Source organism: Rattus norvegicus, chromosome 10, assembly GCF_021556685.1.
Source record: "Rattus norvegicus strain SHRSP/BbbUtx chromosome 10, alternate assembly SHRSP_T2T, whole genome shotgun sequence".
Lineage (NCBI taxonomy): Eukaryota > Metazoa > Chordata > Mammalia > Rodentia > Muridae > Rattus > Rattus norvegicus.
In genome coordinates this window covers 76201995-76229033 of record NC_141543.1, presented here as the reverse complement: position 1 = coordinate 76229033, position 27039 = coordinate 76201995, and the positions used below count along the sequence as shown (strand labels likewise).

The following is a 27039-nucleotide window of genomic DNA, read 5'->3' as shown; positions in this document are numbered from 1 at the left end:
GGTTTACTCAAATCTACCCTATGCTGATCATCACCATTCCTGACAGCCATCAAGCCTGTCAGCTATATACCTGCCAATCACCTCCTAAAAGGTCTCTTGAACCCTTGTTGCTGATCTCAGCTTTGTCCTGTGCAGTTACTGCCTTCGCTCCTGAATTGTTGTGTAATATCGCGGTGGTGACTTTGTACGCAGCTTTTACAGATCTGTGTACTTTCTAAAGAAGCCAGGTCCAGACACAGGCGATCGTGAGCATTTTGGCATAATCAGAAGCTTTTCATGAAGCTCTTGGCAATTTTAAATAGCAATTTATATTGACTTCCTCTCTAACTTAAGCTCAGCAAACAATTTAAATGGAAAAGAGTCAGAGCATGGAAAGTTCCTGGCTGCAAACCATTCCACACACAGTTCTGTGAAGCAGGGTGAACACAGTGTTCTGTTACAGTTCACTAAGTGTTACTTCTGAGTCTACAATGTGCAGAGTCTGCCCTTGAGTTCGACTGTACTCACGAATATCAGGTCTGCAGACATCCTCCCTTTTGTTTTCAGTGCAGAAAACTGATTCAGGGCCTCCCACACACAAAATAAAAATTTCTTATGCCTGATGTTTTGGGCTTTTTTGCATATGTAAGATTTATTTATTCACATCCACTGTGTGAATGTGGGTTGGCATGAACATGTCAGAATGTGTGTGTGTAGAGCTCAAAAGAACCTCAGATGTCCTTCCTCATGCTCCACCTCCTTAGAGGCATCTTGTACCCAGACTAGTTAGCCCATGAGCTTCCCCAGATGCTGATGGCCCTGCCTCCCACCTTGCCTTAGGAGTGTTAGGGTGACAGGTACCTGTGGGTCCTCCCTGAATTCTCAGGGTTTGAATTCCAGGAGCTTTTTCTCACAAAGCCACTTCCCAACCTTATGTGTTTGCTCTTAGTGACAGAGGATTTACACTTTGTACCTCAGACTCTGATCAAGATATTTTCTCATCCGACAAGTTCAGCCTTCTCTCATGTGAAGCAAAGTGCTGCAGACTGAATCCTTAAGATTCTCTTCTAACAGCTTGAGTAAAAATGTTACTATTACTAGACTTCACATAGCTTAATCTACATTTGAATATTTCCTCACAATTTTAAAGAAAAAAATTAACCACAATGAGTGTTGAGAAATGTTAAGGAATAAAAATATATTAAATCATGAGGCAAACTATGGTGGTACATGCCTAAAATCCCAACACTGAGGACACTAAGCCAAGAGGATAACAAGATCAAGGCCAGCCTGGGTAACCTGGCAGACTTTGTAACAAAATAATATAAAATTAGAGAGGGCAGCACAATCCTCGAACTAAGTATTCTCAAACTAATACTTAAGGGCTCAGGCAGAAGTTTCAAGGATGAGTATCTTTATATGCAACGACCAAGTTTGACCTCAGCACTGAAAATGAAGAGACACGCCCCATTCCAATACTTGATTTCTGGTACTCTTAGGAACACAGCCTACAATCCTCCATTTTGTTGTTCATATAAATTCCACTCATATCTCTCTACACTGAATCACAACTCAAGGCTAGGTCAGGAGGCTGGAAAGTACTCAATGTGAAATCTTAACTGTTTCACTGGAAAGAAATTTGAATTTTTTTCAATGACGAAATCACATGCCTTCTACATGTCAAGGAGGCACATTACAATTTGAAAATAAACATATGAAAAAACTTACCGCTTATTACAATGAAGATCATAAATGGGCGTTTTAAACTGAATGGACTTGACCATCTCCCCCGTACGAAGTGAGTACAGATCCACACAGCAGTATGGTGGCGTCGTGCTAAAAAACACACATTACATTAAGTTAAAGAGAAAAGACAGCACAATAAACATTTTCTTAGCACATGATACCAAGAAATACATTCAGTGGTTATCACACAAAATAAAAATAATACATCCAGGCAACTCATTTGTTAAAATGTGGCATTTGGCCCAGGAGGGTGACCCAAGCCTTTATTCCCAGCACTCCAGAAGCAGAGGCAGGCAGGTTCCCTATGAGTTCCAGGTCAGGAATGGCTGGAGAATTAATACTGTGAAGTAGAACATTATGATTTTATAAATAGATTAGTAGCATGTTCATGGTAAGAAATGTTTCCTAAATTTGATTAAAGAATTAAAATGATCTCAAAATAAACAAATAAAATTGGTATATAATGTATATGAATGTAAAATACTGCAGAGTATGATGAAAACTCAGTATCCAGGAAAGAATGCTGCCTGATTTAAAGAAAACCTGGTTTGTGAGTATAAAGCTCAAAGCGTGAAAAGAAAGGCACAGAAGGTGTCCCTGCACCTTAAAGACACCTGCTGTAGTTGATGTATTCTTGCCACAAGCCCAACAACCTGAGCTCCATCCCAGTTGTCTCTAACCTACATCTACACCCTATACCCCAAGTGACCTAGGATACTACACACACACACACACACACACACACACACACACACTTAAAATTGTAAAACAAATATCATTTTAAAGCACAAAAATCATACTTAGTAAGATCCACTAATAACTGGCTTCCTCTCCATTTAAAATGCACAAAAGCTCAGAGACTGCAGGCAGCAGTGTGGTGCAGAGCACTAAGTGGGCTGGACAGCACCTGGTGTTGGGTTCCCCATGTGGTGCTGGGGAAATGCTGTTCCCCATGAGGTGTTGGGGAAATGCTGTTCCCCATGACAGTAATATTACCTTGCAAGTACACAGAGCAACTGAGGAGAGAGAAATCTTCTCAAATCCTAAACTTTAGTTTCTAAAATTAACAAAACTAAAGTATTACACCCAAGGTTAATCTGAACCTCCATTGCTAAGGGGCCAAGTTAGCAGCCATTGAAACTAGATGGGGTGGGGGTGGGGGGGCAGTGTGCCATTTCCAGTGAAGTGCTCAAGGCAGTGGAAGTGTTGGATACTGGAATTCTAACCACTTCACTAGCCCCATTCAAAGGATTCTTTTCTAAAATTCCCAGATAGGTGGAAAATGCCTCAAAGCCAAGCTTCAGTGCTAACTGAACTAACAAGACAACACTGTAAACAATGTACACACTGGGGAACCACCTCACCATTAGTAAGAAGTAGTAATCCTCTAAAGTGAGAGCTCTCATTAATTCACGAGGCAGGCAAAATCTCCCTGTCAATGATGTTACATGTGCTTGCCTGACACTCTCTCTTGTTCAGTGATATCTTTTGAAAAACCTTGCCCATCTGTGTGGAACCCAGCAAGGACAGTCTTGATTCTATTTACAGAGCGCTGAAGAGAAGGTTCTCACTGCACTTTGGGTCAATGTCTCTCACGACTTGCTACGCTGCAGTACAAGTTCTCCTTTGCACTGCCACGCACCGCAGAAGCCATGCTGTAGGAGCATGAGACAGTGGGCCAGGTTCTACAAAGCGCAGACAGATTGGCCCGGTGTTTTGGCCACTAGAACAGAACTATGACCTCACATCAAAATTAAGCTGATTTTTAAAGAAACCCAAGGATATAACTAGCTCATTTCAAATGAAGGGCTAAGTCTATAGGAAAAACAGAAGAGATACAACTAAATTAGCAAATGAATGCATAAAATCCTCTGATTCAGGCCAGAGACGCTGTGTTTTAACACAGATGTATCAAAATGAACAAGAAATATAATCTGTATTTTTGTTATAAATACAGTGATAAATGTAATTTGGCTCAATTGAATTACTCCTTATATAAATGAGGTGTTTTATAGTAAGTCACAAAGCAAACAATCAGTTAGCAATTGTATATAATGGAAACTGTATCCATAATGGAAGTTATTAATATATTGTAGGGAAAGGCCTAATTTTTGTGTATTATAATAGCCAAAGGAATGGAATTTCTTGCTATTTCAGTGAGAAACATTGAGTATGTCTAGTTAAAGACCAAGGCTTTTTTCCTTTCTAATGAAAAAGCTTTCTTTAAGAGTAATTGTAGGGGTTGGGGATTTAGCTCAGCGGTAGAGCGCTTGCCTAGCGAGCGCAAGGCCCTAGGTTCGGTCCCCAGCTCCGAAAAAAAAAAAGAAGGAAAAAAAAAAAGAGTAATTGTAAACCACAGGAAAACAAGAAACCCCTCGATGACACAATATTGAAAATATAATGAATACAGAAGACAGCCATCAATAAGAAGCCAGCAACATTATCATCTAAATGAATGTATAGCTGAAATTACCCTAGTCAAGCAAAAATAACTGTACTTAGCAACTCTGAATAATCACAAACAATAAAGCCAGGCCTAAGTTCTCAAATTCAGAACTGACTGGGAAAACCTACCAGCTCTGTTCCCTACAGCCTTTCTTTCATGTCCTCCTTGTTAATTAAGCGTTCCCAGTATAACTTCTGTGTGTTGACTCTTATGTGAACTTGACACAGCTTGAGTCAGCTGAGAGGTGGGAACCACAACTGAGAAAATGTCCCCGTGAGATCGGGCTGTAGGCAAGCCTGCAGAGTATTTTCTAATGAGTGATTGACGTGGAAGGGCCCAGCCTACTGCAAGTGGGGTCATCCCTGGGGTGGTGGTCCTGGGTTCTATAAGAAAGCAGACTGAGGAAGCTAGAAAGAAGCACTCCTCCTCTAGGGACTCTGCAGCAGCTCCTACTTCAGGGTTCTGCCCTGACTTCTTCGGAGGTAAACCTTTCCTCTTCAACTTCCATTTTCTTTGTTTCAACAATAGAAACCCCGCTGTGTTGAGGCTTGCTGGGCTGTTCAATAGAAGCTTAGAAAATAAAAGTGTGGAGAGCAATCAGACAATGGAGACCGGGGCTGTAAGTTCCAGGGGGAAGCAAAGACTCTATCAGGCCATTTGTGTGCAGAATGTGGTTTCTGGTCAGCTTGAGCTGAAGACACAGCTGGGACTGACAGACTGGAACCACTGAAGTAAACCCTTGCTTTCTGCAGCAATTCTCAACATGTGGGTCCCGACACCTTTAGGAGTCACATACCAGATAAGAGTAGCAAAATTACAGTTATGAAGTAGCAGTGAAATAATTTTATGGTTGGAGGTCACCACGACATACAGAACTGTGTTAAAGGGTCACAGCGTTACAAAGGTTGAGAACCGCTGCTTTACAGGGACAACTGATGCTGTTCAGATGGAGCTAAGAAATCAGTTGTGATGGTGACCGAGAACAGGATCCTCGAGGTGAAATCTGCTGAGAAGTTGTCCTCTTGAGTTAGCACATAGAGAGGAGCAGCTGAGGCTCGGCGCCACCTGGGAGGGTGGGAATCCTGAGGAGAGCCCAGAGGCGGCAACTGCTTAAAGTGCAGTGTGGCATCAGCAAGAAATCACAGCATTTTGGAGATGCCAGTACCATGGGGTGACCACAAAGTACAGCAGCTGCAGAACAGTGGTGCCTGTCTGACCCAGAAAGACAGGATGTGTGTGCTGCAGACGGCGGGGCCAAAGAACTGACCCAAGTCCTTTGGAAGAGTCCAGAAGATTGTAAGTAAATTCCAGAGAAATGAGACACTTGAGTGATTTACACTACTAGAGTTTGGTTTTCCCTTATTCAGATTGTGACTGTGCCCTAGTTCTTCCCTCCTGAAGTAAGAACGTATTTAGCTTATTTTTTATTTTAAAAGAGCCCACAGTTAAGAGATTGTGAATTTTTTTTTTAAGATTTATTTATTATTATGTATAAGTACACTGTACCTGTCTTCAAACACACCAGAAGAGGGCACCAAGATCCTATTACAGATGGTTGTGAGCCACCATGTGGTTGCAGGGATTTGAACTCAGGACCTCTGGAAGAGCAGTGAGTGCTCTTAACCACTGAGCCATCTCTCCAGTCCAAGATCGTGGATTTTTAAAAGATATTTTGGATTTTAAAAGAGACTAGTGTTTGAATTCATAAAAACCATGGGACTTTTAAGTTGTAATATGTTTTATATTTATGATAATTACTGATCTGAGGTATTGGGAATGAACCAAAAAAAGAAAAGGTAATGTTATATGAAGTGTTGTGTATCAAGCTGTCACACTAAGCCACCGTCTGTCAGCATTCACTGTGTCACTGCATGTGTTTTCATAGATGATCTTTGCGAGGCTTCCTAACTAGCCCATCAGCCCAGCATGGTGGAAACTTCTGTATTTTCAGTACTTGGGAGGCTAAGTCAGGAGGATGACCTGGAATTAAGGGTTAGCCTGGGCAATAGAGTGAGGTCCAGATCCAATTGGACTTCAGTGAGATCCTGCCTTAAAAACAGCAAAAAGTAAGTAAATAATGAAAAATGAATGAATAAAAAGAATGTTTTTAATTAACTAGTCAGAGATCTTATCTCAAAACAATAAAATGAGCACAACGTAATCTAACTAGATGGGGCATAATCTTAAAAGTAAAAATAAAGAAGAAAAGAACTCTCAGTAAGAGCCACTGGAAATCTGGTACACAGGCGTTGGTGGTGTCAATGATTTTGAAATGGCCTCCATATGATTCTGTTGAGCGTACCTAATGTATATGCTTGTGTATACCTACTACTTATGCATGTGCACATGTGTGCATACCTGCATGTGGAAACCAAAGGTCACTGGTGGATGTCTACCTCAATCGCTCTCCCCATTATGTCTGCAGGACAGTCTCTCAGTGAACTCACGGCTTGCCGATTTGGCTAGCCTACATGCCAGTGAGCACCAAGAAGAAGCTTGCCTCTAATTCTCACCCTGGTACTTCACCCCGCTTCTACATGGGTCTTCACATTTACACAACAAGCACTTTATCTACTGAGCCATCACCTCAACCCTGTGGTACTATTTTGAAAGCTGTGGGGACTAGAGTCATTAGCAGGTGTGCCTTTGAAAAGTAATTATTCCTCACCCTCATTCTGGCCTTGGGTCTGAGCTTGCTGGTGGTCGGAGGTGAAGACTCACATGCTCCCACTACTGACTGTCCCGCCACCACAGATGCAGCACTTAACCATGCCCTCCCTGCCAGAGGCTGAAATCCCTCAGCTGACACGAGCCTCTAAGCAGCTTCCAGAAGGTGTTGTGAAACAGTGCAAAAGTAACTTCCATGGGTGGGAATCGAGAATGGTGGATCGCCTGTGAGGAACAGGTTGGCAGATCCTCAAACAGTATCATCTGAGGTCTGACAACTCCACTCCTAGGCATACACCCAGGAAAAGTGAAAGCATATGTCTACGCAAATGTTGGTACATTAATACCCACAACAGCATTTTTCATAATAACCGAAGTGGGAGCACACTCATGGCCATAACACAGATAAACTATGGGATAAGCACAGACAAGATTACTCTACAATAAAGGGAAAAGTACTGACACGTTCTGCCATGTGGATGAACCTCAAGAACATTATGCTAAACGAAAGAAGCAGAGACTTGAATAGTCTCATTGTGTAGAAATCCATTTGTCTAAGGTGTCCTGAAGGGGTAAATCCATTGAGACAAGAGCAGGCTGGGGGCTACCTTGACCAGAGGGAGGCGGAAATAAGGAGTGACTTTGTCTGGGTGTGCTTCCTTCAGTGTGAGGAACTGCTCTGCAACAGCTCCAATCAACTACAGTTTAGCAGGGAAGTTGCTTTTCATGAATTCAATTTTAGCAAAGGAAAGCAGGCACTGTTCATGCCTGACAGTAATATAAAATAAATAAGCCACAGAGCTAATGAAAGCAACAGAGACGAGGGGCGGACATAATGGCAAGTGCTTCAGTACTAGGGAAGACACGAACAGCTGAACCAGACAACAGAGCTGCAAGACATGAGGAAAAACCTAGTATATTATATACTAGATTTCAGCATGACAATCAAAAGGGAACCACAGGAGAGAGGAATTGTAAGTCAGAAGGATCTACAGAAGGCCATATGGAAACCTACTCCCACAATTCAATACAAACTTAAATCCCAGGACAAGACATGGTAACGTATGTCTTTATTCCCAGCCCTTAGACAGGCAGGCAGATCTCTATGAGTTTGAATGGGGCCAAGAGCTACACTGTAAGATCCTGTCATTTTAAGAGTTATATACATACCTAAATAAACAAGAGGGGCTAATGTACATATGATACAAAAAAGGACAGGGGTAAAATTCTGGTTAAAGGATGGGGCCAGAGGGATAAGAGTGAGAGATCCAGAGGTGGACCCCTACATGAGAGCACAAGGTTGGTCCCAAAAGACATGAGTTGTTAATGACCAGTCATAGAAACCTTCCTATGCATTATTGGTCAGGAAGGAACCAGAGGCTGCTGCCAATGCTCTCAGTTACCACCATAAATAGATAACAAGTGACCCTATTACCAATGATACCACACACTTTGGCTGCATGACATAAAGAATTCAATCTCAAACAAGCAGGAAACATCCAACCTGCTGGCTATTTCTCAATACTAACCCACCAAGCACAATGGTGGCATGACTGCTGGTAACCAACAACTTTCTGATTACATTTGAAGCCTGTTCCCAGGGAGGGAATCCCTGCTTGGTTCTGTCAACCTGGTCAAAAGTTCATAGCCCTAGAGGTGCTGGGGAGAAACAAGCTTTGGCATGTCAGACTGCCTTCTGAATGCTTATGTTTAAATCTTAATACACTGCTTTCAAAGTTTCCAACCTGGGCATGGTTAAGGCAGTGATTGTCCATTTGTGCACTTAAGAACTGTGTCTAGAACACAATAAGCTGTGAAGAAACTCTGTAGGAAGGAAGTACTGCTGAGTAAGATGTGATGCCCGTGAGGAAGAGTCAGAGTGTGGGAACAGCTAGATCGTCTGTGGAATTACATCACTCAAAATTCTCCCTGCTTCAGAGCACCCATGCTCAGATGGAAAGCCTACAGGGCACTGCAGCTCCTGGTAGGCAGATTTAAAGTGCCTACAGAAGGAGGCGTGCACAGGGGTGTATTTTAAGTAAACAAACTACACTGAGAAAACTACATTTGCAGCATCCTGGAGTTTGTCCTCACACCCCAAAAGTCTCTCACCAGACTCATTTTGAGGGGCCAAAGGATGGGTGTGGAAAGTCCCCATGAAGGCACTGCACATACCTAGTCTAGGCACTACAAGTAGCCTGTAGATCATGGGACAACAGCGTCTTCCAGAATTGTTTAGGGAAAATAAACTAAGTTAAAAATTCCCCACCAGATGAATCTTGGACATGCTGACTGCAGCCTATCAAGCTATGAAGAACCCCTACGCCAAGATGGACTCCTCTCACAGAAGTAATAAGAGAGTAACCCTGAACTGACTAATAGGAAGCCAGCATTACCACTAGGTAACCACGCAGTGTTCCCTATTCTGAACAAAATAATCTCTAGATGCAATTCGATCTCCAGTGGGGGCAGAGGACTTACAGTGATGTCCAGCAACATTCAAATCCGTGTTATTAAGCTACTTCAAGAACACAGGGGCATGGGGAATATGCTTGTTCAGATGACCGTATTTGATGAGTATACAAATAAGTTTATACCTAATAACTCATCAAATAATATTAATAAACACTATTTTAGAAATAAAATTTATTCTAAAAAGTACCTAAGCAGACTTACATCATTCAAGCTATTTTGAAAAATACTGACTTTTTTTTCTATGCACACATTTACTGTAACAATAAAGGCAATTTCCAAAGGAAACTGAATCACTGAGCACCGAGCGATTCCACCTTGCTTGTTACTGTTTATCATGGATGCCAGGAATTAAACCTGCATTCTAGAGCACACGACACAGGAACTCTACACAGACCAAACTCACAACTCAGCAAACGATTGTCATCCAAAGCCATTTTACTTTTTGAAAGTCATACCAGCAACATATTATCAATGAATTGATGAAGTTAATTGGTTCAATAATTTTATCAAACATATATGAGATAACATTTAGATCAGTTGTACACACTAAAATATACTGGTAGTTTCCAGTTTGAATTAAAGACTATGGTGAGGATTAAGTCAAAGAACCCAAAATGGGAAAAGACCAAAAGCTGGAAATTAATAGGAGTTCAAACTAAGCACACTGTAGACTTGAGTATTCTTGTGCAATAATTTTTCTCAGAAGGCTTGATAATCTATTCTCTAGGTCTTAAAGTAGGCTTTAAGAATTCACAGAACAAGGAATCACTAAGACTGCAAACAATATTATTGTGTTGAGGACCTCAGCATTTTTTCTTCTCATATATAAGGTAATCCATGGTAACTAATACTATACCTTCAAATTTTAAATACTGCCCAAAAAAGGAGCAGTAGACAGATGTAGAAGGGACTAAGCCTAAGAAAGAGGACATGCAAGACAGACAGCTCAGCAAGCAAAGACATTAGCCACCAAGCCAGATAACCTCATGTCAATGCCGGGACATAAATGACAAAGGGGGACAACAACTCCCAAAAGTTGTGTTCGGCCACTATGTACGTTCTCAGGCACATGTGTCCCAACACAAGTTCACATACAATTAATAGACAAAGAGATAAAAATTAATCATTTAAAGCATGATGGGAAATAGGAATGACGACTAATTGCATATTAAATTTAATTCCTAAATTCAATAAAATACATAAATTTTATCTCGAGCCTACTTTTGAATTACAAGGACACCGTGACTCTTGTTTTACAGTCAGGTATCATGAGAGTCACAGTCATGTTACAACCTGGAACATGTTTTCAAAATAGCTTTTAAAAAAATGGAACCCAATGACCATCAAAATAATGCCAAGTGAAATATGGCTTTTATGATTTCAAAATCCTAAACATTAATACCAGTTCCTTTACAAAGACCATCATTATTTCCATTCATGATATTTAACATATTGAAACAAAATTAGGAAAAGTGCAACAAAGTATCTGAGAAAGTGACATTTTCCAAGAATGTGTAATGTTTAAGAAAACTACAAAATAGCAAAGACATTTAAAATCTACCAGGAATTGTAAGGAGCATGGAAACACTTATTTTTAAATAGGAAAAAGCTGCACAGTCTTCAACATGTGTTACTAAATCTAATCCCTTAAATGTAAGGGAAACTGTGATAGCATTATAGTATTGTATTCTTCTACAGAGCTTGAAGAACAAAAGCTTGCTGGTCTACTCTTTATTAACTAGCACTTTAAAAAAGGAAAATGGAAACAGCCACATTAAAAGCTGAGACTGTGATTAGCTTACTTAATAATTCTTTATTCTCTGAGTAAAATCTAAGGACTCCAAAACCTGCTAATAAGGATGCTGTCACAGGGAAGGCTCAAGCCAAGGAGTGAGCAACACCATCTCCACACACAGTCAGGAGAGAGCTAGAAGTGAAGCCAGAGTCAAGATAGCCATTCTCAGTTTTGTTTTGAAAAGAGGGGTTCTGTGTTACCCTCTACGTAGACCACCTCTGACTCCCATGTACTGGATGTAGAAGCCTGTGCAGTCATACCTGGATTCTGAAAGTTTTCAGGAAACAACTTGGTGCCACAGATGGAAGACCACACACACACACACACACACACACACACACACACACAGGAATACAAGTATTACATACCAATTATATGTATGTGACGTCCATTAAATAATATTAACATATAAATATAAAATATAGCGCATTTTAAAAACCTTTTACCCAATTTTAGACCAATGAAGTGCAAGTAAAATATTATATATACAGCAGGGAGGAGCAAACAAGAGTAGTTCGGAAAGTGATACTGTAAGTAAGATGTGCATCACTGTAGTCTTTCTGTTCACTTTAAAGCATTTCTGACCCATGAGTCCATGCATTACATAACGAATCTCAACTGAGTAAGCAAGGGAGACACTTGCAAACAGTGCTGAGGATGCCTGCTGATGAAAAGCCCCAACATTCTGAAGAGCAATGAATAATGCGAGTTCAAGCTGCTCCACCAAATAACTGCTACCAAGTGGACATGTTTTATCTTATGCAGAAGTTATTAAAGCATCCTCGGTGATAGAATGTAATCAAACAGATTAAACAAATCCAGTTAGTACCATTTGTACATATCTCAGATTCATAGGGCCTTACACTAAATTGTGGGCTTAGAGAGAGCAGGACTTCTGTTTTTTGTTAGACATAGTACTGCTCACTGAAACAATGAGGACTGTTTTATATGAGTTGGAAGGATTAATGTTGTCTTAGAAGACTTCAGCTGCTCTGTCTGACACATTTCTGGCCATAGCATACCACTACACTTTCACCCTAACTCAAAAAAACTACAGTACACCAGCAAGAGGGGCCCTGATATGAACTACCCACCACACCACCCATTATCAAGAAAATGCCCCACAGACCGGCCTACACGCCAGTCTGATGGAGGCATTGTCTCAGTTCAGATTCCAATTCCACATGGCACTAGCTTATGCTAGGCTGACAACAAGCTAGCCAGCACAACCTTCGATTCACCTTTTTTTTTTTTTTTTTGATATTTTCAAATTGCCTTTCAAATAAATTTCTCTTTTTGCTGGGCAGGGCAGTAAATGCCTGGAGTCGAAGCACTTAAGCTGAGGCTAGGTAATCCCAGGAAAAGGCCATCCTGAGCTACATAGTAAGATGATCTCTCAAAAATCAGTAAATACAGCACATTCTTTAAAGATCTATTTTGAAGCCTACCTTAGAACTGATGAACAAATGAAGTCAAGATAGACACTCTGTAAATTTCCACTTATGAAACAATTACCCTAATGTTTTAAAACCTCCAATGGTGATCCTGACTTCTCTCCTAAATCTGATATTCTACATTCAAGCTAAGCATGAAAGCTGTGCACCTGAATGGCCCCAGATATCACTACAAATCTTTACATGTATTATCTCTTTAATCCTACAAGTGGTAAAATTTTATAGAACTCTTTGCTTTAATAATACATTCATTCATCACTGAGAACTGTGATAATTCTCTATCTAATATCATGAAAATTACTTCTGACCACAGCATATAATTTAGTTCCTCAATATGGACTACTTATTTAAATGGCTGACATTCATTTAATGGTGACAGACATAGCAAAACATTTATTCATAAAAAGACTAAACTTATGGATTGGCCATGATAGTGTATGCCTATAATCCTAGAACTTGGGAGACTGAGGCAGGAGGAGTACTCTAAATCTGGGGCTACCCTGGGCTACATAACAAATACTAGACCAGTCACAGCTACATAGAAAGAAATTGTAGCCCTAACTTTATTAGCATCAGGTTTCCAAATAAGCAGAGAAAACCCACACATTGCCAGAAAGCCGGATACTGAGTATTATAATGAATAGCACTTAATACTGTTTGCAGTTAGACTGGTGCAACCATTCTGGAAATCAGTCTGGAGGTTCCTCAGAAAATTGGACATTGCACTACCTGAGGACCCAGCTATACCTCTCTTGGGCATATACTCAAAAGATGCTCTAACATATAACAAAGACACATGCTCCACTATGTTCGTAGAAGTATTATTTATAATATCCAGAAGCTAGAAAGAACCCAGATGCCCTTCAACAGAGGAATGGATACAGAAAATGTGGTACATCTACACAATGGAATACTACTCAGCTATCAAAAACAATGACTTTATGAAATTCAAGGCAAATGGATAGAACTGGAAAATATCATTCTGAGTGAGGTAACCCAATCACAGAAAAACACACATGGTATGCACTCATTGATAAGTGGATATTAGCCCAAATGCTCGAATTACCCTAGATGCACAGAACATATGAAACTCAAGAAAGATGACCAAAATGCGAATGCTTCACTCCTTCTTTAAAAGGGGAACAAGAATACCCTTAGGAGGGGATAGGGAGGAAAAGTTTAGAACAGAGACTGAAGGAACGCCCATTCAGAGCCTGCCCCACATGTGGCCCATACATATACAGCCACCAAACTAGATAAGATGGATGAAGCAAAGAAGTGCAGGCTGACAGGAACGGGATGTAGATCGCTCCTGAGAGACACAGCCAGAATATGGCAAATACAGAGGCGAATGCCAGCAGCAAACCACTGAACTGAGAACAGGACCCCCATTGAAGGAATCAGAGAAAGGACTGAAAGAGCTGAAGGGGCTTGAGACCCCCATATGAACAACAATGCCAACTAACCAGAGCTTCCAGGGACTAAGCCACTATCCAAAGACTATACATGGACTGACCCTGGGCTCCAACTGCATAGGTAGCAAGGAATGGCTTAGTAAGGGCACCAGTGGAAGGGGACACCCTTGGTCCTACCAAGGCTGGACCCCCAGTGAATGGGATTCTTGTGGGGAGGACAGTAATGGGGGGAGGATGGGGAAGGAAACACCCATATAGAAGGAGGGGAAGGGGTTAGGGGGATGTTGGCCTGTAAACGAGGAAAGGGAATAACATTTGAAATGTAAATAAGAGGGGTTGGGGATTTAGCTCAGTGGTAGAGCGCTTGCCTAGCAAGCGCAAGGCCCTGGATTCGGTCCCCAGCTCTGGGAAAAAAAAAAAAAAAAGAAAGAAATGTAAATAAGAAATACCCAATTTAATAAAGATAAAAAAAATAAAAGAATTGGGGCTGGAGAGATGGCTCAGGGGTTAAGAGCACAGACTGCTCTTCCAGAGGTTCTGAGTTCAATTCCCAGCAACCACATGGTAGCTCACAACCATCTATAATGGGGATCCAATGCCCTTTTCTGGGATGTCTGAAGACAGTGACAGTGCACCCACATACATGAAATAAATAAATAAACCTTTAAAAATATATATTTTTTTAAAGAATCGATAATAGTGAAAGAAATCTCATACCCATACACACAGAATATTGGTCAGATTTATTTTCCTTATACCAAGATAACTTATAACTGCTTCTCTATTATTATAAATAATAACCATAATAATATAAATAAATAAAATAATATAAATAAATAATAATATAACCATTATAATAATATAAATAAATAAGAACCGGAAATCATTTTGCCCATCAACAGTCTTATATTTCCCTAGCTAAATGAAAAACATTATAAAGCTGAAGTGAGAATATTCATGTCTGGCTCAACTACCAAAAGCAGCTAATGATACCAACTTCTGCACAGTAAGCTTAGGGACCACAAGCAGCCCCACCATGGAGCTATCTGCCTACTTTCCTTACTCTACTGTCACTGCAAACTCCAGAATCTACTAACGTGTGTGACATTTAAATACAAATGACATCAACACACAGCAGTTTCTAGCCCCAGCATTCACATGGTGGCCCATAGGCATCTGCACTCCAGTGACAGCAGATCAGAGACCCGCTTCAGGGCTCTGCTAGGCAGCAGGCACACAGTGGTCACAGGCAGCTTGCAGGTGAAGCACCCATCAACATTAAAATAAAATAATTTACAATTGCTCACACAAATATAAGCCAGGAGCTGCTTGTGCCTCACACACTGATGCCCTGCTTATACTTTGGGCATGATTCAAAGTCTCTCACTATCTATAAGTTCCGAGTGGCCTAACAGGCATGCTCTTCTCTTTCCCAGAGTCCCGGATTGGGCTTGAATCTCCTAGTTCTCCGAAGGGCTGAGATTATTCTTTGCCGCGGTGCCAGAATAACGCCAGTTTAAATGCTGGGGATCTGAGCCGTTCTACTGAGCAGTGCTGAATGCACGAATCTCAGCTGCTCCCTGTCCAGGACGCTGAGGTGCAATGTTAATTAAAATAGTTCATGGAATTATTTTGCAGTTGGCATAGTTGTTCGCCCCTTTAATCCCAGCACTCCAGGCAGAGGCTGGAGAACTCTGTGATCTAGTCTGGTATATGATGAGTTTCAGACCAGCAGGACTATGCAGTAAGATTGTCTGAAAATAAATGCTTTTATAATTATTTCAAAAGTTTATAGAAATAGATGTATAAGTAACTATGAAGCCTACTGCGATGTTTTGGCAATATCGGTATTTTCTCATCAGACAGACATACACAGTTGGACTCACTATCACTATCTGCTCAGAACTGAGCAGAGCAAGGTAAGGTAGAATAGCGGGGAGTGTAAGCTGCTATTGCCTTTCCCATGAGCAACTTAATTCTGAAGCAGTTCAGTAGATGTGAACACATATCATTGTCTTGGGACACTATACACCTTTCTATTAGCACAGGTACAGAACAAAACTAATCATTTGTAACATGATTTGAAACTTGGGAGTCCAAAGTAATGCCCTCGTGTGCAGAAACCAATGCAGAAGCACAATCACAGGTGCTGCACAAGTGTGTACGTACACAAAAGACAAAATAGCGCCATTACAGTGGGACAATCAATGGCCATGCCTAATCACAGAGGGATGTGGCTCTCAGCACAGCCATGAATGAAATTTAATATTCTGTTATAAGGAATAAAACTTCACTTTACTCCCCAGGATCAAAAAAAAAAAAAAATCCACAGCATCCTAACTATAAAAAGCTGCCGGCCAGGCGTCTGTCTGAAAGGACAACTTCATTGGCATTAAGAAGCCAATACTGGGGGTTGGGGATTTAGCTCAGTGGTAGAGCGCTTGCCTACAAGCGCAAGGCCCTGGGTTCGGTCCCCAGTTCCCAAAAAAGAGGAAAAAGGAAAAAAAAAAAAAAAAGGAGCCAATGCTGTTGCTTTCCTTACACCATCAATTACTTAAAGTCCTTCAAGAAGACCGGTAAAGGCTGGAACTGGAGATCCAACTTCACGGAGACCTGGACACCAGGGTAGACGATATGCATTCTTGGCACCTGTGACATACAGCACAGAAATGCTCTCTGCAGACGATGTGCCACACATGTAAACAAGAGGACAGAAATCCTCTGCAAGATGGAGGAACACGCTGACCCTCAGGGGACACTGAGAGCTTCTCCCTGGCTCCTTCTCAGTCATCAGAGGACCAACAATGAAGTCTGCACATTCCCATCTCTGCTTCTAGGACTGAGCCGTGAACTGTGGTCATTCTGACACTGAGCGGCTTCAGAATTCATTTCATAAAGCACGCTTTAGGGCCTGGATTCTCTCCCTTTTTTTAAAGGGGGCTGAATGCTTCTTCTTAAGCAACACACACACACACACACACACACACACACACACACACACACACACACACAAATGTCTTTATATTTTCGGACCTAAATCTTAAAGTAGAAACTTTGAAAAGAAAAAATAATTAAAATAAAAACCTATGTCTAGCAAGCCTCAGCTCACTGGCTCTCTGTCACATTGATTTATGACAGTTATTTCTTAGGGGAAAGGAAGACACAGATGCAAACAATTACTCTATTTTTGCAGGCAACAAGTGAGGTGGGTGGTAACTGAGAAATTTTTTTTTAATTCTGTCACAATATTCTGCTTTTTCTTAAGAAACCCTCCTCACACAACAAACGTTCGCCACATCAGAGAATTTCCAGGGCCTGAAGCGCTGCTTTGATTCCAGACCGCTGCAGGCATTAGCAGGAGGTAATTAGGGTAAAAAGTTCAGCCACAGTTCCATGGCTAGAGTCCTGCCAGAAATAAATTTCCTCCCTATTCACTGTACCCCTCCCTACAGATCATATTGAAAACACATTTATCTTTGTAGAACTTGTTCCTCTTCTAATTAACTTTATGGCGTTTACAGCATTTAATAATTTAAAATGGCTGCGATCGCAGCAGTTCTATCTTTCACAGTAGAGGACTGTGTTATCATTTCTCCAACACTGCTGTTTGACGAGTGACTCACAGACCTGCACTGCAGCTGTTTACCCCACTCTGTGGTCCTTACTAACCAAAGCTTTATAAACCTATTCAGAAGGTATCTTTCCAACCCTCATGAAAAATGAAAATGAGTCAGGAGTAAATTGACTCTCCAGTCAAGGTGAACCAGTATTTCACTGTTTTTTTTTTTTACAGTGTTTCATATTTTTCACAGAGAGAAATATAGACTGTTATATTGAAGGGAATGATAAAAATATTAGACATTTGAGTTTCAATAATTTAAAAAATTACTAGAGGGCAATCAAAGCCCCTTTTCCAGCTAAGTGTCCCAATCCTCCAAGTGCCTTCTCTCACACCCACATGAAGACAACCTAACAGGACAGGTAGCGCTCTCATTGAGAAACAAAAAGCTAATAGAGTCTAAGCCATAGCCCTCACCGCCATGATTTTGTGACAGTATAAAAATCAGTGACAAGAACTCGATCCAATCCATTTTTAAACAATGAGCATAGGGGTATAAAATTGCCATAATGATAGAATAATAGTAATAACCTTTAAATAACAAAACTATTTTTAAATAATATCCATTTGTTTATGAACACAAAGCAATACTTTGAAAGGGATTATGTTGTTGTTACTGTTGTCCAAGAAAATAAGAAGAAATACAAAATAATTATTTTTCAAAGCCAAACTGCTTGGTCCACACTATCCTGAGGTGTGAGTGAGAGCTACACGGACATGAAGAGGCAGCGGGGCTCTGTGGAGCACACAGCAGAATGATGCTCCTGGGGCCCTGTAAACCGTCCTCCTCCCCTAAACACCGGATGACCTTTCCTACAAAGTGACGTGCACAACTTCCACTCGTGATCTAAACGACACTGAGGACTGACATCGCCATCTAGGGTCTGTTCTAACCAAACCTGTGCCACAAAACCATGTTTTGTGCTATTACAGTTGAACTGACATTTCTCAAACATAAAGAGACACTAATTGACAGCATTCAGTAGCTGAAATGCAGGTAGAGGACAGCGAAGGTAATTGATTCTAAGTGACTACAAATGGAAAGAAAGATGTTGCTTCTACCCAGTCTCATGGGAAACCTCCTGGAACAGAGGCAAGGACACACACTCAGTCCTTGTCCTGGATAGTGGAACCCCATGCTGATCAACAGAGGTACCTAGAATATAAAACTGCTCGCATAATCACCCAGCAATTCTACTTCTAGTCATCAATGACAAAGACTCAGAAATGAATACTATGTGTGAGTACATGTGTGTGTGTGTGTGTGTGTGTGTGTGTGCATACGTATGTGTGTGCACGTGTTCGAGTGCAGTATCTAGGGATTAGGAAGTGGTACTCAAAGCCACTGGAAGAAATGAATAAAGACTGTACTTGAGCGCTGGGGAGAGCAAGACGTTTAAGTGGCTCAACCACTGTTAGTTCGTATTCGTTTTAATCCCTATTAGCTTTTTATCTCTGCACAGCTTGCTGCCTACCAAGATGAGGGTGTCTTTAGCCCTGATGATACTGGCGCATGTAATTCTCCGCTCTCCAGGGCGGATCTGCACTTCATAGGATGCTTCTCATCACCTTTGATTCTATCCATTATAAAAGCCACATGCCTCCTCCTGCTCTGCCACACAACTGCCACAAGAAAGTGCCAAGCATCATGTGAGGACAGCCTTTTCTTCTTCCCATGTGGAAACAATGCCCTGCCTTACTACTGGAGAAGTAGATGAGAGAGTGCCCAGTGTGCCACGAAACAACATTAAAACCCCTTCTTAGAATAAAAGGAGCAAGCATTCGAATGAGGCAGTTCTTTGAGATTGCTATCTAAATGGCATGCTAGGTGACCTATAACAAACATCTTAAAATCAGATACACAATGTATGATTAGCCCAGTAGCAAACAAAGATCCCTTATATTTTACTATGTCTGTGTTATAATTTACTCAGTAAATTACATCCATATAGTCTTTGATTATAACAGATTTCAACCTTAGTTAAAGCAAATTACCTTCCTTGAAACCCCAGTTCTCTAATACAATAAAATCATCAAGTAACACAATTAGTGACATTTGGAAAGCTTTTATTCTGGTTAAATACCATATACATATCAGCACAAGATCTTGCTGCGAGTGATGCTGTGGGCGCTCCAGTTGCTCCAGCTATTCAAGGGAGTTCAAGACCAGTCAGGACACCAAAGAGGGCCTTCATCATAACAACAACAACAACAACCACACACCACACACACACACCACACACACACACACACACACACACACACACACACACACACCCCAAATCACAAATCTTCCTGAAATATGGCTTTACAACTAAGTCATGTGAAACCCCCATGTTGCTCGTGTTAAGTGCTGGTCCCTCTCCGCTGCATCCTGAAGATAATCGCAGCACAGCAGTGATCCGTTTGCAGAATTATTCACTGCACACATGCTCTGTTCTGCCAGGAGAGTAAGCGTGCCTGGGTGGAATTCCACAAAGTCAGAATCTATGCAGATGTTCCTTCCCGTTTGGTTTCCTTTAATTTGCAAATCTTGTAATCTAAGCCTGAAGTTGACTGAACCAACATTTAAACCAGCAGAGCAACTTCAGCCAAAACTCAATGTGTTTTCTATTTAAATGTCAAGACTGCATCCTTTTTGGTGGCTGAAAAAACTGTTGTTTTGAAATGATTACACAGTGGAACTGCAAGCCCTTTAGTAGTTTTACGAACTGCTTCTAAAAGAAAAGCTATGCTTATAAAAGGCCTTGAGGTTATGGAGCGGAAGGGAAACGTGGAGCACAAAGATGCTTACTTTTATATTCTTAACTACCCACTGAAGTTACCTTAAACTAGACAACAGCAAAGAATCATTTTTAAAGTTTATTACTAAGTCAAGATTCAAGTGCTATTCTGAGCCTTACTACCTTGAAGCAAGCACCTTCTACCCAGGGGAGGGACGCACAAGGATACATCACAGCTGGGCACGAAAAAACTATTGTGGGGGCAGCCGTGCTCATTTCCTGATTGGAGTGATGGTTTCATGGGTATATACAGATGTCAAAATGTATCAAACTGCATACATTAAGGAGGTGCAGTTAATCATGTTTCAATTATGCCTCAATAAAGATATGTGTACAGCATTATACACTTGGGCTTCTGTAGGGAATATAAACAAATTACAATTTTTCCATGGAAGTAAAGATCCCTAAAAGCAGCCCTAGCTTAGCCCATGAGGACTGGCAAACTAGAGCAAAAACAGCAGAGGTGAGCAAGCTCTGACACCAAAAAGCCTAAGCTTTTATTCCCAGCCTAAAATCAGATAACTACGTCAAGAAAAAGAATTCCCACTAGTGAATTCTCTCTACTGTTCCTATCCTCAGATTCAAATAAACAACTATGTGCCACGGCTAATACATACCAGACCGCAGTGAAAATTCTGCCTCACTTAATCCTCACAGGATTCAGAATGGTACCCCTGGACCAGCACCACGTTTCAATTAAGGATCCCGAGACCAGGAACTGTCAAATACTATGCTTCTTCATCTACAAATTTACTTCTGTATCTTTTCTCTAAAGCCTTCATTGTTTCTATTATACCTATATATTCAGCCATAGCATGAGGACCATCTATAAAGCACCAATTCTAGGTTAATCTTTGTGAAAAAAAAAAAACTGTAGAACAAGGAACAAGAAGAAATGAAAACAAGATTCATATGCTGTGTCATTCACATCCAAGTTTCCTTCAAAGATACGTTTTTTCAAATCTGAGTTCAGCACCCAGAACTTACTTCAAAAAAATAAAAAAAGCAGTGGCTCAAATCTATAGTAGCACTGGTACAGTGAGACAGGAGGCAGACACAACTTCTGAGAATCTCGCTGCCCAGGACCACACAGGACACACAGTGTAGAAATGACAAGAAAGAGCCTGTCTCAAGGGAGGTCCAGGTGACCACAAATGTCAAGAGGTGTCATGTGACCTGCACAATACACTGTGGCATGCACCTCAAGTGTATATGCGCGCGCGCGCACACACACACACACACACACACACACACACACACACACACACACACACAATTAATTAGTCAGTCAGTCAGTCAAAGGGGCCTGCCTTAAATCCCAGCATCCAAAAGGCAGAGGCAGGGGAACATCTAAAATCCAAGGCATTCTGGTCTACATACCAAGTTTCAGGTCAACGGAGAGTACATATGAGACCTATCTCTAAAAAAGAAAAGGGAGGAAGAGGAGGATTCCCTTAAATACACATAATAAAGAATGGAAACAAGAGCCACCCCAAAATTACTTGGGATCTACACAGTGACAAGAATCCTTTGCCTTAAAATGTCTCTAAATGAAGAGATATTAAATAGAAAGTCAAATCTCCTTGCATGAGAATTTTAATTTAACTGTATTTCAACTCAAATTTTCTCTAAGAAAAAAAGTATTAGCTACATGCCGAAACTGAGTTTGTATGGTAAATATAAATCAAAAAGGAAATATAAAGTCAGGCATGGTGGCACAGACCTAAAATCCCAAAAAACTCAGGAGGCTAAGAAAAGAGGACTGCTATGAATTCAAAGCCACCCTAGGCTACAAAATGAGTTTCAGGCTGGCCAAAACAACATAATAGGACCATGCCTTAAGACAAAAAAAAAATATAATAAAACCTGGCTCTATTTCCCACTTTCATCTTAAGTACTCAAAACAAAGAGACAGGTAGGTTTGAGTTGAAGCCCAGCCTGGTCTACACTGAGTCCAGGCCAGCTAGGGATGCATAGTTTGAAATGTATGTGGGGTGGGGGGAGAAAAAAGAAAAAGAAGAGAGTAGAGGGGAGAAGGGAGGAGAGGGAAAGAGGGAGAAAAGAAAGGAAAGAGGAAGGAAGGGAAGGAAGGAAGGAGAGAGGGAGGGGGGAGGAAGGGAGGGAGGGAGGAAGCATAGCCTGACTGTTCTTAGAGGAAGGAGTGCTGGGGAATCACTCTGTGGCCCACCGTTGAGCAGACATTCAACATGAGCATCACAGGAGTCTGGTGAGCAGCTGGCGTGTGCACATGAATGCATCTACAGCCAAATACAGGAGCCCAAACCAGAGCTCTCCACCAAGTCCTGCCACTTGGAGCTCAGCAAACTCCATGGAAGAGGGGAAAGAAGATAATACATTTAAAAAAATACTTTGTCCTCTAATTCCAAAATTATCATGTGCACATGCGTGTGTACACACACACACACACACACACACACACACACACACACACACACACACTACATAACCACAAACAATTTTCCAATGAAATCAGTACAATATAAAAGACCAAAAGCCTGTCAGATGATGTCAATGTGCCATTGTTTATGATATCCAGTTAGTATACTGCAAATATTTAATGCTTCTCAAATACCATTGGTGACCTCAAGACAATTTTCTCGGGCCCACGAACAGCTCTGTAAAGTCCGTCAACTCTCCAGTTAATTTACTTCCTGTTCTACGTGCAATTTGAATCCCGAAAAGGGTCATTTTTGCTCAAGCCTTTTTCCTTCCTCTCTTTTTATCTGCACCATTCTTGCTCATTCCTGACCCCGTACCCCACAACCTACACACCAGCTTGGACAAAATTTAAACTAAAATCAAGAACTCAGGAACACATGCAATCAGTGAGTGCAAGAGCTGTGGTGTCTCCTCAGAAACACAGAGCGCAAGAGCTATGATGTCCCCTCAGAAACGCAAGCAATCAATGAGTGCAAGAGCTGTGGTGTCTCCACATCCACCCTTCCTGGCCAGACAGAAGCAGAGCTGACATTTTTAGTTTCAAAATAAACAGTTACTGAATGAAAAACCACCAGAGACCAGAACGGCTTAGAACGACCATTCACTTCTGCTCAATGGACAGGATGGGGTCTTGTGAGTATTCCTTCACACATTTAAGGATGCTTGGCTCTCTTTGTAAATAATCTTTCACACTCATTTGACCATGACAGAGGTGGTCAAGCTCCTGTTTGAGAACATGGGTAAAAGTGCTGGGCTTGCCCCAAAACTGTGAGAGCCTGAGTTCAATTCTAAGCACATGTGTGACATACGCAAATGCTGGTAGCTCAGTCAGCATGGCTAGCCCAATAAATGAGCCCCAGATTCAGGCCAAAGGAAGAGACCCAACATCAATTTCTGACCTGTAAACAAACAGACAAAGAAGGGAATGTCCCTATGACAAGAGTGTGTGAGAGCACAGGCTCATACATACACCATACACACAGGATGAAGCCATGAATCAAGCATGGATTTGTGATGTCAAGCAAGTCTTCCTAGCAAATGCAAAGGCAAGGAAGGACTGCCTGCAAGTGACTGAAGCAGAGCACATTTCAAACCTTATGCTATGATATTCTCTAACAAAAAGCTAAGATTTATCAAAATTCCAATAATGGGTCTGGGGAGATGGATCCATAAGTGTCTGCCACAAAAACATGGGAAGCTGAGCCTGACTCACAAAAGCCATGGTATGGTGCATGTATTTGATTGCCATGTTGTGGACCGGATAGTCTGGCATCCACAGCACAAAAGACAATGCGTCTCAAAACAAGACAGAGCCCAATGACAGAGACTGAAGGGTGTCCTCTGACCTTCATGCAACTTACACACACATACACACACGCGAGCGCGCGCGCGCACACACATACACGCCCACACACACGTGCACACACACACGCACACACGCACACATTATTCTGAGAACAGTGCTGTATACTCTTTTATTAAAACTAGGTCAGTTTCACTGAGAAATTTTGCAGACAAGTGTGAAAGCCTACAGTGAATTTTCCCCTGCCTGGGATACCTCTACCTTCACCCTGATCGTCTTTCATTCTTCGTTTTGAACACTCACTACTTTATTTAAGCACCGGGGCAATCATCACGTCGACTGCATCACTGCCATCTCAAACTCTCAACTTCACAATGCAGGCCGGGCGAGTGGCTGGTGGGGGAATGGGAATGTGTAGAACACCCACAGTGCCTTGCCATCCTCCTGAGTCCTCCTGAAGCTACTCTTCATCTAGCACATTCTGGTAATGGTTCTATTCACTGAGAAAACAACAGACCCCAGCTATATATGTTTGATTTTTATTAAACTCCTCTAAAATTGATGGCTGAATGTTTTATCTGATCCAGCCAAGTCTCAGAAAGCACAGACTCTCAAGAATATATATTAAAGTATTATAGCAAGTGACACCTACCTTTAAAAACATAAACCCAAGGCTGAGGAGATGGCTCAGCAGGTGAGAGCACTAGCTGCTCTTCTAGAAGATCAGGGTTGAGTTCCAGGCACCCATAAGATGGCTCACAATTACCCAGAATTCCAACTCCAGGGAACCTAAGGCCTCTTCTGACTTCCAGTTACCAGAGATATAGTGACACACATATACACTTATGTGTAAAACTCTCACAGACTGAAATAAAAATCTTAAATTTAAAAAAGTAAATAAATAACCAAGTAAACACTCCTACTGTATGACCACTAGCAAACACCCTGGTAGGACACTGAGCAGACTTACTAGGTGTGCTTGTAATTTAAACTTTTATTTTTAATTTATTTTAATTTTCTTCACATTGATGTTCTGCCTCCATGTATGTCTGTGTACGAGTGTCAAATCCCCTGAAATGAGAATTACAGACAGTTGTGAACTGCATTGTGGGTGCTGAGATTTGAACCCTGATCCTTTGGAAGAGCAGCCAGTGCTCTTAACTGCAGAACCATCACTCGAGCTTACATTTTCTTTTTAATTAACTTGAGTATTTCTTATTTACATTTCGAGTGTTATTCCCTTTCCCAGTTTCCGGGCAAACATCCCCCTAATCCCTCCCCCTCCCCTTCTTTATGTGTGTTCCTCACCCTATCCTCCCCCCATTGCTGCCTTCCCCCAACAATCTAGTTCACTGGGGGTTCAGTCTTAGCAGGACCCAGGGCTTCCCCTTCCACTGGTGCTCTTACTAGGATATTCATTGCTACCTACGAGGTCAGAGTCCAGGGTCAATCCATTTATTGTCTTTAGGTAGTGGCTTAGTCCCTGGAAGCTCTGGTTGCTTGGCATTGTTGTACATATGGGATCTCGAGCCCCTTCAAGCTCTTCCAGTTCTTTCTCTGATTCCCTCAACGGGGGTCCTATTCTCAGTTCAGTGGCTTGCTGCTGGCATTCGCCTCTGTATTTGCTGTATTCTAGCTGTGTCTCTCAGGAGAGATCTACATCCGGCTCCTGTCGGCCTGCACTTCTTTGCTTCATCCATCTTGTCTAATTGGGTGGCTGTATATGTATGGGCCACATGTGGGGCAGGCTCTGAATGGGTGTTCCTTCAGTCTCTGTTTTAATCTTTGCCTCTCTATTCCCTACCAAGGGTATTCTTGTTCCCCTTTTAAAGAAGGAGTGAAGCATTCATATTTTGATCATCCGTCTTGAGTTTCATTTGTTCTAGGCATCTAGGGTAATTCAAGCATTTGGGCTAATAGCCACTTATCAATGAGTGCATACCATGTGTGTTTTTCTGTGATTGGGTTACCTCACTCAGGATGATATTTTCCAGTTTCAACCATTTGCCTACGAATTTCATAAAGTCATTGTTTTTGATAGCTGAGTAATATTCCATTGTGTAGATGTACCACATTTTCTGTATCCATTCCTCTGTTGAAGGGCATCTGGGTTCTTTCCAGCTTCTGGCTATTATAAATAAGGCTGCTATGAACATAGTGGAGCGTGTCTCTTTTTTATATGTTGGGGCATCTTTTGGGTATATGACCAAGAGAGGTATAGCTGGATCCTCAGGCAGTTCAATGTCCAATTTTCTGAGGAACCTCCACACTGATTTCCAGAATGGTTGTACCAGTCTGCAATCCCACCAACAATGGAGGAGTGTTCCTCTTTTTCCACATCCTCCACAGCAATTGCGGTCCCCTGAGTTTTTGATCTTAGCCATTCTCACTGGTGTGAGGTGAAATCTCAGGGTTGTTTTGATTTGCATTTCCCTTATGACTAAAGATGTTGAACATTTCTTTAGGTGTTTCTCAGCCATTCGGCATTCCTCAGCTGTGAATTCTTTGTTTAGCTCTGAACCCCATTTTTAATAGGGTTATTTGTCTCCCTGCGGTCTAACTTCTTGAGTTCTTTGTATATTTTGGATAGAAGGCCTCTATCTGTTGTAGGATTGGTAAAGATCTTTTCCCAATCTGTTGGTTGCCGTTTTGTCCTAACCACAGTGTCTTTTGCCTTACAGAAGCTTTGCAGTTTTATGAGATCCCATTTGTCGATTCTTGATCTTAGAGCGTAAGCCATTGGTGTTTTGTTTAGGAAATTTTTTCCAGTGCCCATGTGTTCCAGATGCTTCCCTAGTTTTCTTCTATTAGTTTGAGTGTATCTGGTTTGATGTGGAGGTCCTTGATCCACTTGGACTTAAGCTTTGTACAGGGTGATAAGCATGGATCGATCTGCA

General features: G+C 41.5%; 1 protein-coding gene across 20 annotated transcripts in view; it reads right to left on the bottom strand.

Moving 5' to 3' along the window:
* Bcas3 (BCAS3, microtubule associated cell migration factor) overlaps nt 1-27039 on the bottom strand; it is a 459006-nt gene that overhangs the window by 355583 nt on the left and 76384 nt on the right. For all 20 annotated transcript variants that reach the window (XM_087573462.1, XM_087573456.1, XM_087573463.1 and 17 more), the window contains one exon: nt 1708-1815. In XM_087573462.1, coding sequence (XP_087429588.1) covers nt 1708-1815 — 108 coding nt within the window. The remainder of the gene's footprint in view (nt 1-1707; nt 1816-27039) is intronic.